This window comes from Pelophylax lessonae, assembly GCF_965119305.1.
Source record: "Pelophylax lessonae genome assembly, chromosome: 2".
NCBI classification, from domain to species: domain Eukaryota; kingdom Metazoa; phylum Chordata; class Amphibia; order Anura; family Ranidae; genus Pelophylax; species Pelophylax lessonae.
In genome coordinates, this window is record NC_138769.1 from 442,638,971 (window position 1) to 442,653,334 (window position 14,364).

At 44.8% G+C, this 14,364-nt stretch overlaps 1 protein-coding gene across 2 annotated transcripts in view; it reads left to right on the forward strand.

Annotated features, from left to right (window-relative positions):
- UXS1 (UDP-glucuronate decarboxylase 1) overlaps positions 1 to 14,364 on the forward strand; it is a 129,396-nt gene that overhangs the window by 59,548 nt on the left and 55,484 nt on the right. For both annotated transcript variants that reach the window (XM_082245611.1, XM_082245612.1), the window contains exons 12-13: positions 4,476 to 4,536; positions 4,995 to 5,052. In XM_082245611.1, coding sequence (XP_082101737.1) covers positions 4,476 to 4,536; positions 4,995 to 5,052 — 119 coding nt within the window. The remainder of the gene's footprint in view (positions 1 to 4,475; positions 4,537 to 4,994; positions 5,053 to 14,364) is intronic.

The window sequence follows — 14,364 nt, forward strand, 5'->3', positions numbered from 1 at the left end:
AGAGAGTTTGGCTGGATTCCGAACCTTCAGAAGTCTGCTCTGTTTCTGTCCATGAAGCTAAACTATCTGGGCCTGACTCAGGACTCCTTCCTGTGGACAAACTACAAATATTGCAGGCTGCAATTCACCTCTTGCTGTCCCAACAGATTGTCGTCCCTCTGGACTTGCATGCAGATGCTGGGCCTGATGGTGTCTACCTTCAAAGGCGGTTCCGTTTTATACAGTTCCATTTGAGGTCTCTGCAGTTGACTAAATGGGACAAGACTCCCCAGTCTCTGGAAAATCAGATCTGGCTGAGTCGGGAAATGAGAGAGTCCCTGATATGGTGGCCTCATTCTCCGGCACTTTGGCTGGGCAAATTCTTCCTCCCCTTGTATTGGACAGTGGTCACCACGGATGCCAGCCTGTCTGGCTGGAGAGGCATCCTCGGCGAGCATTCTGCTCAGGGGAGCTGGACGCTGGAAAAATCCAGACTACCGATCAATGTCTTGAAACTCCTTTGAGCGATCCGAATGTGCCTGGACCATTGAACAGATCATCTTCAGGGTTGTCCAGTGCACATTCCATCGGACAATGCCACGCCCGTGGCTTATGTCAATCATCAAAGGGGAAGAAGTGTCCTGGCGGCTCTGGAGGTAGCTGGCATTCTAAGGTGGGCAGACCGGTTTGTTCCAGCTCTCTCCGCAGTACACATTCCTGGGGTGGAAAATTGGCAGGTGGATTATTTTAGTCTGCAGGCATTGGACCACGAGGAGTGGTCCCTTCTGGAGGTGTTTCATCAGCTATGTCTCTGATGGGGCACCCCTGAGGTGGATCTGTTGGCATCTCGACTCAATAGAAAGGTGCTGAGGTTTGACTCTGTCAAGGGATCCTCTGGCGAACGCCACAGACGCGCTGGTGGCTCTGTGGGGTCAGTATCATCTGATTTATGCCTTCCCTCCTCTCAAGCTTCTACCCAGACTTCTATGCAGGATCGAGGCAGAAGGGATTTTGGTCATCTTAGTGGCTCCGGACTGGCCTTGCCGGGCCTGGTACGCCGATCTGGGGAGGCTGTTCGCCGACGTTCCTTGGAAGCTTCCTCTCAGGGAGTATCTTCTGTCCCTACAACGGATCTTCCATCCTGGTTTACAGTCGCTGGATTTGACTGCTTGGCTGTTAAATGCCAGGTGCTGAAGGATAGTGGTTTATCTTAGAGTCAATGATTGCTAACCAGTTGAAAACTAGGAAATCTACTTCTGGGAAGACCTACCATCGTACGTGGAAGATGCACATTGCATGGTGTGAGCCTCTTGGGGTTCCTCCTCACTCCTCGGTGGCTCGAATCTTCAACGGGGGGTTTAACATAAATTGGCTTTGAGTGCCATCAAGGGCCAGGTGTTGGCTTTGGCGGTCTTCTTCCAACAACCTTTGGCCACACACTCCCTGGTGCGTACCTTTCTTCAGGGTGTCCGACATTTTGGTTCATCCAGTGCGACCTCCGTTGCCTGCCGCCTTGGGCTCTTAATTTTGTGCTTTCAGCTCTTTAGAAGCCTCCTTTTGAAAATTATTCGGGGGGATTCCCCTGCTTACATTGTTCCCAGTAGATGGCCTTTTTAGTGGCCATCACTTCTGCGAGCAGGGAGTCGGAACTGGCGCCGTTATCCTGTCATTCACCTTACCGGAGAATTCACAGGGATAAGATGGTTCTTTGGCCCACGTCCGTCGTTCCTTCCAAATGTTGTCTTAAGCTGGATACACACTATCCAACTTTTGTGGTTAGATTTTCTTCAGATTTACCTTTTTTCTATGTAGTGCAAGGGCCTGCCAGATTGCATACAAATTGAAAGTGTTTAGGTTTGACCTCATATTATATGGTTTTGGTAAGTCTAAAGGAAAAAGTCTTCAGAAAATCTTAGTGTGTATGGCCCATTAGACTTTCTTTTGAACTAAGAATTGTTGCTTCCCTGTGTCCCAGACCTAAAACTCTGAAGGAAATTGCCTTGCATGCCTTGGATGTGGTTCGGGCAATTAGGGTGTACCTGGCAGCTACGGAGTCTTTTAGGAATTTAGACTCTTCCTGCTCACAGATGGACCTCCAAAAGGGTTGTCTGCTTCCTCTGCGACCATTTCCAGATGGATCAGACAGATGGTGGTTCAGGCCTATTCCATCAGAGGACGGGTTCCTCCTTTCCCTGTCAAGGTGCACTCTACTAGGGCGCTTAGTGCCTCCTGGGCCTTCTGTCATCAAGCGTTAGTGATGCAAGTTTGCAAGGCGGCCACCTGGTCGTTGCTGCACACTTTTACAAAGTTTTATAAAGTGGACGTGTTGGCATCTGCGGATGCTTCCTTTTGGCCGCAAGGTTTTGCAGGCTGCTGTTTAAGAGGACCTGATCCTCTTTGAGGGTGTATTGTTTGTTTTTTTTCAGGTGGCCTCCGGTTATTTGGTTGTTGCCTGGTTGGCTAATGTTTAGCCTTGGGAAATATTTTAGTTGTTACCACCCCTTATGTTTAAAGCTGCTTTGGGACGTCCTAATGGTTGTGAATACCAGGAGCTGTGTCTGTCAATGAACGAAAGAGAAAATGTGATTTTTTTTTTTTTTTTTTTGACTTACCGTAAAATCTATTTCTCTGATCATTGATTGACACAGCACCCACCCTTCTGTGGAGTTATTATTCTCCTGACACTGCTTGTTACAAAACTGGGTGGCTAGAGCAGAGAGGGAGTATACCCCCTGGGACTGCCCATGGGTGTAGCCAGAATTTATTTCTGCCTAGTGTCCTACTCCTGTAGGGAGCGGTATAACCCAATGGTTATTAATACCAGGAGCTGTGTCCATTAATGAACATGAGAGAAATGGATTTTACAGTAAGTCAAAAAGTTTTTTTTTTTTTAATATATAATGTAAACAGCAGTGCAACTAATGTGTAGGTGTATAGATGTGCTAAATCCGAGTAAAAGCAGCACCTGAATTCCTGAACCTTTTGGAATAAAAAATAATTTGATATGTGGAGGTGCGCTAATAAAAAAGTGATCAAATACATAAACTATATATAGTGACACAAAAATTAATCATAGATTGCTAAAAAGCAAAAAATATATTATATGCATTATGCACATATGAGAAAATTGTTGCAAAAAACGTATTTTTCATTTAAACCAGAATTAGAATGCTAAAGGAAATAAGTGCTGAGTGAGGTGAAAAGCCTCTTGGAATGAGAACTCTTCAGGTAAGTCCATAGGATTTCAGACTGCAATCAGGGTAAAGGTAATTCACTTATTTAACCCCTCGAGTGCTGCATGCAGATCCCCTGTGTGCACACAATAAGGTAGCTGCTTACCAGATAGAGTATCAATGGGCTCATAGAAACATAGCTTTGATAGCCAAACTGTGGGATTTTCATCAATACAGCAAGTATCGCTTCTAACTAAGGACAAAAACACCACTCCTGCACCACGCCGGGATCCGGCAGTAGCTTCAAGTGTGAGCCACAGACTCTCCGCAATAGCACCAGGAAAACCAGATAGAATGCAAATAGGAAACCGAGTATATACTCCAAACCCAGTGGACGCCAGTTTTTGGGGAAACGTGTCACACGTTGGGTGGAGGGCTGTATCGTCATGCTGCTCGGTCCCCACTGCAGGCGGCTGAGCAATCCATACAACAATCTGTCTGTCTAGCGAAGTTTTTATCATCCAAATGTAAGTGCAACCGTTTGTTTTAAATAAATGTTTAAAAGGTAATGCACTATTGGCTGCTCTGTTTCCTATTTGCATTCCACCTGGTTTTCCTGGTGCTACTGTGGAGATTCTGTAGCTGACGCTGGAATCTACTGCCGGATCCCGGGGTGGTGCAGGAGTGGCGTTTTTGTTCTTAGTTGGAAGCGATACTTGCTGTATTTATGAACATCCCACAGTTTGGCTATCGAAGCTGTTTCTATGAGCCCATTGATACTCTGTATCTGGTAAGCAGCTACCTTATTGTGTGCACACTGGGGATCAGCATGCAGCACTTGAGGGGTTAAATAAGTGAATTGCCTTTACCCTGATTGCAGTCTGAAATGCTATGTACTTACCTGCAGATTTCTCATTCCAAGAGGCTTTTCACTTTGGATTTTTTTCACCTCACTCAGCACTTTTTCTTTTATCATTCCGGTTTAAATGAAAATGTTGTTTTTGAAACAATTTTCCCATATGTGCATATATTTATTTTGCGTTTTTAGCAATATAATACATTTTTGTGTCACTATATAGTTTATGTATTTGATCACTTTTTTATTCGCGCACCTCCACATATCAGCAGTGCAACTAATGTTTAGCGTCCTAAGTGTAGCATTCTGTAGGTAAAGCCTGGAATTACAGTTAAGAGAAATAGTACTAGTTGTAATAAATCTCCACTCCTTTTTCTTAGGTATTTTACAGTTTATATAGAAGGTATACGCTTGCATATGCTGTGTAATCTTTAACAAAATAAAGAATACCACCTTTTCTCTTCCAGTGACTTGGTTAATGGACTTGTAGCTTTAATGAACAGTAATGTTAGCAGCCCTGTTAATCTGGTGAGTCTACTTCATCTGTCATGTTTTTCTTTATCTGTTCTATGTCACATCATATGTTCTCAAATACCGTATGACTGGCAGTTCACTCTTTACAGCTCAAATAAGAGTTATGCAAATGACTGCTTTGCGTTTGGATCTACCATTTTTTTTTTTTTTTGGGCCAATGTAGAATATTTTCCATGCCTGAAAACTATGGTAACAACTTGTCTTATCTACACTGACAGCAGTTGAGATTTCACAGAAACTTGTAATTAGCTTTTTCAATTTGTTGCATGACACCAGTGCCCTAAACCTGGAAACCTGGAACTTTTATATGTCACCAAATTTAAATAAATGTTCTAAAACAAAACGTGTTTGTGGGAAATCAAGGTCCTAATTTTGCATTCAACAGTGCAATGAAGACGCTAATACCTGCAATTTGCAATTAATGCTGTAATCTTCCTTCATCTTTACCACAGGGGAACCCAGAGGAGCACACTATCCTGGAATTTGCCAGATTAATTAAACACCTTGTTGGTAAGTTCTCTTTTGCCCTTGAGATATCCTGCCAGTTGTTGATTAGATTTGTAATCATGAGGTGGTTAATTACATAGTGACTTCAGGGACTGTAATCGGAGCCAAGTGCCTGGCGACAGTGCTTGAAAAATATCTTGCTCACAAATATCTTCAAGAGCTTTAAAACTGATGGCCGTAGTTAGTCAGTCAGTCAAGCTTTGCAAAATGAAAAATACGGCGACTCCTAGCAAACAGATTTCAGTCAGATGAGAGTAAATTAAATTCTGATTTACTACGCTTTGCCTCACTTAGTGATATGAATCCCTCCTAAAAAAAAAAAGTAAATGTAGCTTTAAACCCTAAGCCTTCCTATTCCTGGTTTTGTGCAGTCTTTACAGCATTACCAGCCCATGAAGGTTTTAACTGGTCAGTTTCCTCCTAAAAGGAGTCATCTTTATGTCCCAGTTGACACCCCAACATGCATTGTCTGTGTTTGAGACACAGGTACTGTAGGGGGGAGCATCAGCTCTGTGGTCGGCTGATGCATGTGTAGTAAGGGCCGAAACCTTTCAGTGTGCACGGTTGCTGTCTTGCTGGTGCATGCGCAGTAGGTGTTCCTGTCTTTCTGAAGTCTGGCACTGTGACCAAAGTGAACTAATGATTCAGCAAGCTTGTTCATTTTGCTGAAATGTCATTGCAGCAATTCAAAACGATACTCAGTAGTTTGTATGACCCCCCCCACGTGCTTGTATGTATGCCTGACGGCAACATCAGAGCATGCTCCTAATGAGACGACGGATGCTGTCCTGGGGTATTTCCTCATAGATCTAGACCAGGGCATAACTGAGCTGCTGATCAGACTGAGGTGCATCCTGGTGGTGTGGGATGGACCAAAACAGAATGTCACAGAGGTGTTCTATTGGATTTAGGTCAGGCAAACGTGGGGGTCATTCAATGGTTTCATTCGCTTCATCCTCCAAAAACTGGCTGCATACTCTCGCCACATGAGGCCGGGCATTGTTGTGCACAAGGAAAAACGCAGGACCCACTGCACCAGCATAGGGTCTGAAAATGGGTCCAAGGATTTTATCCTAATACCTAATGGCAGTCAGGGTGCCATTGTCTAGGCTGTAGAGGTCTGTGCGTCCCTCCATCCTGTTCCTCCTTGCACAAAGAACCAGATACCAGTCCTGCTGATAGGTTAAGGACCTTCTTCGGCCCTGTCCAGCTTTTCTAGAGTAACTGCCTGTCTCCTGGAATCTCCTCCATGCTCTTGAGACTGTGCTGGAAGACACAGCAAATCTTCTGGCAATGGCACATATTGATGTTCCATCCTGCAGGAGTTGGACTGCCTGTGCAACCTCTATAGGGCCCAGGTATCACCTCAGGGTACCAGTAGTTAAACTAACCCTACCACAATGCAAAACTAGTAAAAAATAGAATAGATGAGTAGGGGAAAAAAAATATCGGTGGCCTCCACCTGTAAAACCATTCCAGTTTTAAAATGTCTCATTGTTGCCCATCTGTTTAATTTCATTTACACCAAAGCAGCTGACACTAACAACCTCCTCTGCTACTTGACTGACCGGATCAATATCCCAGGAGTTTAATTGACTTGATGCTATACTCTGATTAAAAAGTGTTCCTTTAATTGTTTTGAGCAGTGTATTTTTTATTTTTTTTTTAACTAGGATCACTATTAGCGGTTTTTTTTCCCTTTTAATATTAAAAAAAAAAAAAAGTTGGATACACCCATTATCATTTACCACCAAAATGAAGACCCAATTTATCCTTAAACAAGGTATAATTTACCTGGATATACAGTGCACCCGGAAAGTATTCATAGCGCTTCACTTTTTCCATATTATGTTAGCCTTATCCCAAAATGGAATAAATTCATTATTCTCAAAATTTTACGAACCCGCCCATAATGACAACGTGAAAGAAGTTTGTTTGAAATGTTTGCAAATTTAATAAAACTAAAAAAACGCATGTATAGAAGTATTCACAACCTTTGCCATGACACTCAAAATTGAGCTCAGGTGCATCCTGTTTCCACTGGTCATCCTTGAGCTGTTTCTACTGGAGTTGGAGTCCACCTGTGATAAATTTAATTGATTGGACATGATTTGGAAAGGCACACACCTGTCTACATAAGATCCCACAGTTAACAGTGCATGTCTGCCCACAGACAAACCTAAGTCCAAGGAATTGTCTGTAGACCTCCGAGACAGCATTGTATCGAGGCACAGATCGGAGGAAGGGTAAAGAAAATTTATTTGCAGTATTGAAGATCCCAATGAGCATAGTGACCTCCATCTGTAAATGGAAGAAGTTTGGAACCACCAGAACTCTTGCTAGAGTGGGCCGCCTGGCCAAAATGAGCGATTCTCGGGAGAAGGACCTTAGTCGGGGAGATGACCAAGAGTTTGTTGGTCACTCTGACAGAGCTCCAGCATTTATCAATTAGGCCTGTATGGTAGTGGCCAGACTCCTCAGTAAAAGGCACATGACAGCCCATCTGGAGTTTGCCAAAAGGCACCCGAAAGACTCTTAGACCATAAGAAAAAAAAAAAATCTCTGGTCTGATGAAACCAAGCTTGAACTATTTGGCCTGAATGGCAAGCGTCATGCCTGGAAGAAACCAGGCAGCGCTCATTACTTGGCCAATACCATTCCTACAGTGAAGCATGGTGGTTGCAGCATCATGCTGTGGGGTTTTAGCAGTAGGAACTGGGAGACTAGTCAGGATTGAGGGAAAGATGAACGCAGCAATATACAGGGACTTTCTTGATGAAAACCTGCTCTGGACCTCAGTCTGGGGTGAAGGTTCATCTTCCAGCAGGACCATGACCCTAAGCACACAGCCAGGATAACAAAGGAGTGGCTACGGGACTCTGTGAATGTCTTTGAGTAGCCCACCCAGAGCCTAGACTTAAACTAGATAAAACATTTCTGGAGAGATATGAAAATGGCTGTGCATCAACGCTCCCCAATCAACCTGATTGCGCTTGCAAGGTCCTGCACAGAAGAATGGGACAAACTGCCCAAAAATAGTGGCAAGCTTGTAGCGTCATACTCAAAAAGACTAACGATCCGATCAGATCCGCCTGTCAGTTTTTCAGGCGGACCTGATCAGATGCCAAATGCATCCCTGCTGACATCTCTGCTGACATCCTCTGCTATCGGCATCCGATCCGTGAAATCTGGACGGATGGAAACCCCATTTTCCATCTGTCCAGCGGATCGGATGAGAACAGACAGGCGGTCCGTTCTCATCCGATTCCCCCATAGAGAACAGCGGGGATCTGACAGCTCCATCTCCGCGCGGAGACAGAGCTGCCATCTGCCTGCTCAGCGGGGACCGGTGGATCGATCCCCGCTGAGCAGAACCAAGTCCGTCGGCGGATGTGGACTGTGGTGTGAAAGGACCCTTAAGGCTGTATTTGGTGCTAAAGATGCTTCAACAAAGTATTGAGCAAAGACTATATAAATACTTATGTACATGTAATTTTTTTTATTTTTAATTTGCAAAGATTTCAAACCAACTTCTTTCACGTCAATATGTGGTATTGTTTGTAGAATTTTGAGGAAAATAATGAATTTAATCAATTTTGGTATAAGGCTGTAACAACAACAAAATGTGGAAAAAGTGAAGTGCTGTGATTACTTTCTGAAAGCACTGTACTACGTAGTTGTGGTGATATGTGAAGCTTTACTCAAACACCCTTAAAAAGGAAGTAAACTCTGCATTCCGTTTCCAGTTTTTCATGTACAGTCCTTATAAAACATTTTCAATCATTGCACAGTGTAATGGATGTAAAAACGCCTCTTACTTGCTATTTTTTAGTAGTTTGAAAAAACTTGTCTTCCGGGATTAGGCTGCGCCATCTTGAGTAATGTTGCCTGCCTCCCCTTCCGCCCTTCCTTGTTTCCCCTGCCGAAATCTCATCACACGGTCACTTGAGAAGCAGCAGGGATCGGGGAATGACCGCCAGTATCGCGAGAGTTCTAAGCTGTGCCGCTGAGAGCGGAACTCTCATACACGGCATGATGTCAAGTGGGAGACATCTCACAGAGCGTGCCGTGAATCTAAGGACGGAAAGCGCATGCGCCGCTGACGCAATCAAACATTGCAGGACGGATTGCAAGAAGATTAAACAAGTAAGGAGATTATGACAGGCAGCGATCAATAGCTTTAAAAATTAGGATTGCAATGAGCAGAAGTTTTTTTTTTTTCTTGCGAGTTTACAACCTCTTTGTTGTAAAAGGGTGTTGTGTTCAGGTATTAAAGAAAAGCTATAGGCAAAACCTCCTTTTTTATTTTTTTCATTTTTGGATAGCGTAAGGGAGGGTTATGACGTGTGTGTGTGTTCCCCCCCCCCCCCCCCAAGTTTGCCCATTGCGGAAATTTCCTTTCACTTCCTGTCGGATAGCCAGAGCAGGAAGTGAGAGGCAATCCCTGCAAATAAAGGGAATCCCTTAGGGCCCCCAAGTCAACAGAACAAGTGTCCCCACTGGAAGATTTCCCCCTCTACTTTTACTTTTCTTTTTGGGACAACCCAAAATTTGGATTTACTTTCAAAGATAATAGTAAACAGGACAATTCGAGAGGGTAAATCTTCTAATGGGGTCACAGGCAGCAATTAAACCCTGACATGTTTTCTAATCCATCTCCATTCTGTCCAAAAAAAAAGTCTTGCTTTTAATTATGAATTAAGGTTTGTTTTACCAACAGGCATTAAGGGGTGAATAAGTGCTCCAAGATTTCTCTAGTTACAGCTTCCGGACCGCCCGCTGCAGATTTACTGTGGCAGGCTGGCTCTCCAGCGCCAACCGACGTAGATCTACATCGGTCGTGCGCCTGCAGCTAGGGGGGAGCATGTGGCGGCGGCACAATCCCGCCCCCTTTCAGCAGTGGGGACTCCGATGCACGGGGCAGGCGGCTCCGATTGCTGCCTGACACCCGCGATCGTTCCCACGCTGAGAGAGCGGGTCTCTGTGATCCTTTCACAAGCCCAACCCCCATACAGGTAGAATCCCTTCCCTAGGCTCACATTTAACCCCTTGATCACCCACAGTATTAACCCCTTCCCTACCAGTGTCATTAGTACAGTAACAGTGCATATTTTTGCACTGATTACTGTAGTAATGTCACTGGTCCCCCCCAGAAGTATCAAAAGTCCCGCTAAAAATCGCAGATCGCCGCCATTACTAGTAAAAAAAAAAATAAAACCCTAAAAATTTAATTTTTCCTGTACTTTTTAGATGTGATAACTAACAATCAACAAACCAATCAAAATACGCTTATTGCGATTTTTTTTTTTTTTTTTTTTTTTTTTTTTTTTTTTTTTTTTTCAGAATTGTCGCTCTGTTTGTTTATAGCTCAAAAAATAAAAATCGCAGAGGTGATCAAATACCACCAAAAAACGTTTTTATTTAGGTACAGTGTCGCACGACTGCGCAATTGTCAAAGTAACGCAGTGCCGAATCGCAAAAAATGGCCTGGTCATTAACCACTTTATCGCTGCTCACTAGAGCTCTACTGCGGCAAAGTGGCTCGATAATGTCTGGCGACCATTCCCCTCTCTCGGTGGCGCGCTCCCGCTGTATTCAGTCACAGCGGGAGCAGCGGCGGTGATTACCGCCGCTCTTCCCCGATCGTCGGGGAATCGAGTGTGGAGATCCGCCCACTTGTGTAAACAAAGCGGGCGTGTAAACAAAGCGGGCGGGTTTCTCCTAAGTGACAGGCAGGGTCAGATTGCAGGGTTCAGCATAGCTGAACCTGTGATCTGTCCCTGTGTCACTCAGTCACCTCCCCCCCCCACACACGTCAGTAAGCACCAGGCATACATTAACCCCTTGATCACCAATAAAAATTAACCCCTTCCCTGCCGGTGTCATTTTTACAGTAACAGTGCATATTTATAGCACTGATTACTGTAGTAATGTCACTGGTAACCCCAAAAATGTCAGTCAAGGGTCCGATCTGTCCGCCGCAATGTCGCAGTCCCGCAAAAAAAATCGCAGATCGCCACCAATTCTCGTTAAAAAAAAAAAAACCCACCAAAAACGACTAATCTTTCCCTTTAGTTAGTAAACGCAATAACTTTTGCGCAAACCAATCAAAATACGCTTATTGCGGATTTTTTTTTTTTTTTTGCCAAAAATATGTAGCAGAAAACAAATTGGCCTAAAATGATAAAAAAATTTTGATTTTTACATTTTTTGGGGGGGGGGGGGGGGGGAATTTCATATAAAAGTGAAAAATATTGTTGTTTTTTCAAAATTGTCTAACTTTTTTGTTTATAGCGCAAAAAGTAAAAATCGCACAGGTGATCAAATACCACCAAAGGAAAGCTCTAATTGTGGGAATAAAGGACGTAAATTTTGTTTGGGTACAGCGTTCTATGACCGCGCAATTGTCAGTTAAAGTCGCACAGTGCCGAATCGCAAAAAGTGGCCCAGACGTAAGACAGCTAAATCCTTCGGTGTTAAAGGGGAAAACCTTCCGGTCCAGAAGTGGTTAAACAAAATGTCTGCACCTCATAATACTGGCCAAACCAACTACGTCTCTGTCTGCCTCTCATATAAATACTGGCAAAGCTAACTTCTGTGCATAAAGCCATTTGGTGGTGGGATTGAGAAAGCAAGGCTGAAAAAGTACTGATCAGTATCTCCACATGAGAAATAAAGGGTAGAGTTTTCAATGGCAAGACACCCAAGGTCTTGTAGGAGTACAAACTCACTTAGGACAAAAAGAGTTTGACTTTATGAAAGCAATGGGCAATTCTAATTCTTAGGATTGCTATGAGGGGGTCTAGAGAGTGGCAGATGCTTTAAATGGCAGGATCTGCTTTTTTCTTAATAATCAGTTTGCACCACTGTCTGCTGCTAGAGGGGAGGGGGGGGGATTGGGTACCTGTTTTTGGCCCTCCTCCTGCTGCCGGCCATTTGCCATGCACAGTGCACTTCACGCATGCACAGTGCACTTCACGCATGCACAGTAGGTAACCGGCTTCACTGCCACTTTCCCTTACAGCACCCGAGAGCAAATTGAAAAACCGGCTGTTGTGCTGACATTGCGGGATACCTTGACAGATAATCTTCCTAATATATTAAAGGTCAGCAGCTACAGTATTTGTAGCTGCTGACTTTAAATATGGGGGGGGGGGGGCTGGAGCTCTGCTTTAAAACTGAACAAGGAGTCGTTTTTCCTAATGTGGGATAATAATTGTATTGAAGATTTTCCTTAGAAAATTAAGTCCCCAGCTACAAATATTGTTGCTGCTGACATTTAGGCATCAGGCAGATACCAGCACAGAAGTCCAGGACCGCCTTCACCCAGGCCGGTTCTTTTCTCTCACTGCCAAAAGGGCAATGCCGGGGATCTGACAACCAGCAAACTGACTTTTTTTTTCAGTTTTTAGCTCCCCACTGCGCATGCACGAGATCGTGCTGCACTTTCAAAATGGTCCCACAGCCTCCTGGGATGTGTGATGTGTCCCAGGAGGTTGGGAGCAGGAAAGAGGGGGGAAGGGGAAGCAGGTCAAATTTTATAGAATTCTCTTCTAGGCCAGAATTGTGGGAGTGGGTGCCAGCCAGAAAAAAAGTAACCGCCCCCCGGCAATTCCTTTTCTTCTCCGCACCTATTATTATTCTGAGTGTGCATTAATCTCTCATCTGCTAGTAACCAGTGCATGCTTGGCAACCCCCTCCTAATATTAACTACCTCCAATACAGGGCACTTAAAGCCCCTTCCTTCCCAGACCAATTTTCAGCTTTTAACGCTGTTGCATTTTGAATGACAATTGCGCAGTCATGTAACACTGTACCTAAACCAAATTTCTCTATCGCTCATTGACAGACGTAGTCTTCTTGATTCTCAAGAGCTGGGTTATGTTGTCTCCGCAGGAGTAGGACTAGGCAGAAAGACAAAACGTTCTGGCTCCACCTTAGGGGCAGTCCCTGAGGGTATATCTTCCCTCTCTCTGCTACAGGGAATCACTTTTTTTCTGTCTAGTCAGGAGTAAGGACCTAAGCTCCTTGCTGGGATCTTTTTGGTCCTGGCAAGATTTTTTCTTTAGAAGAAATATTTTTTAGGTAGTTTCTTCTCCAGTGTTTTTCCTGTGAGATCTTCAAGCAAAAAACGCCGGACTGGGCGACACTAGTGGTCACCCCAGCCGGCCTACGAGCGCGCGCAGACCATTGCATTGCGCTTGGTCGGCCGCGACACATTCAAGTAAGTATGCGGGGCCGGGCGACGGGCTGGATGTTGAGATCCAGTGGTCACCCCGGTTTCTGCCTACGAGCGCGTGCAGACCAGAGCTCCGCGCTGGGTCGGCCGCGACGGAGTCCCAGTGGAGGGACTGACCTTGCGAGTTAAAAGTCTCGCTTGGACGCCAGGAACCTGAGAGTCGAGGCGTCCGGAGTGGTCCACAAACCCCCACCCCGGTGGAGAGGGTATTGTGAAGAGGGTGCCTGTCGGTTCGGTATGGTGAGTAAACGTTCCCTTTTTTCTTTCCTCGTTATGAGGCAGTATGAATTATGGGCCCCTCCATACATGGTCAGTATATATCTGACACTAAAAGTCCCCCTTGTAAATACAGTATGTGTTTGTGGGAAGTGGACTTGGTTTGAGAGCTAACACTCTACCCAGCAGACTGTAGCATTACAGCAGACATAGGAGGTATAATCCTACCTTATTTGTAGTGTATCTCCTGTAGATCTATCAATCGCCACTCAGCAGAGATGCAGGTGGATGTGCTGGGAAAAACGTTTTCGGCGGTCCGCCGCCATTTTGCCGTAGACCAGGTGCATGCATGTCCTCAGGTCACGCCGGCCGCCATGTTTTTGGAGTCTAATGTCTCCTATATGGGGGCGGCCATGTTTCATGAGCCCAGCTACCTCGTGGAGAGCTGGGAACGCCGGAAGGCGTACACAGGGGGCGGAGCCACGTCCTTCTACCCGGGAAAAAGCAACAGCTCCTTCCAGTCTGTAAAGACAGACGCTGACTGCAGTTGGTTGGAAACTTCACTGCATCGGTTGGTGAGCCTTGGGGGTCCCTCTCTCTCTGTGGGATCGAGAAGCAGGTACTCTGAGGGGCGCTATTGCGCTAGGGGGAGACGCATAAAAAAAAAATTAAAAAAAAAAAAAAAAGAGGTATTTTTTATTTAAAAAAAAAAAAAAAAAAAAAGTTTTTTTGTGTTTTCTGGCAAAGGTGTCCTGAATTATCATGGACCCTGCCACTCATGTATCTCCTCCGGATCCCCTTGAGGGGTCTGCGGGATCCTCCAGCACCCCACTGACGATTAAATCATTGTCCGCTATTAT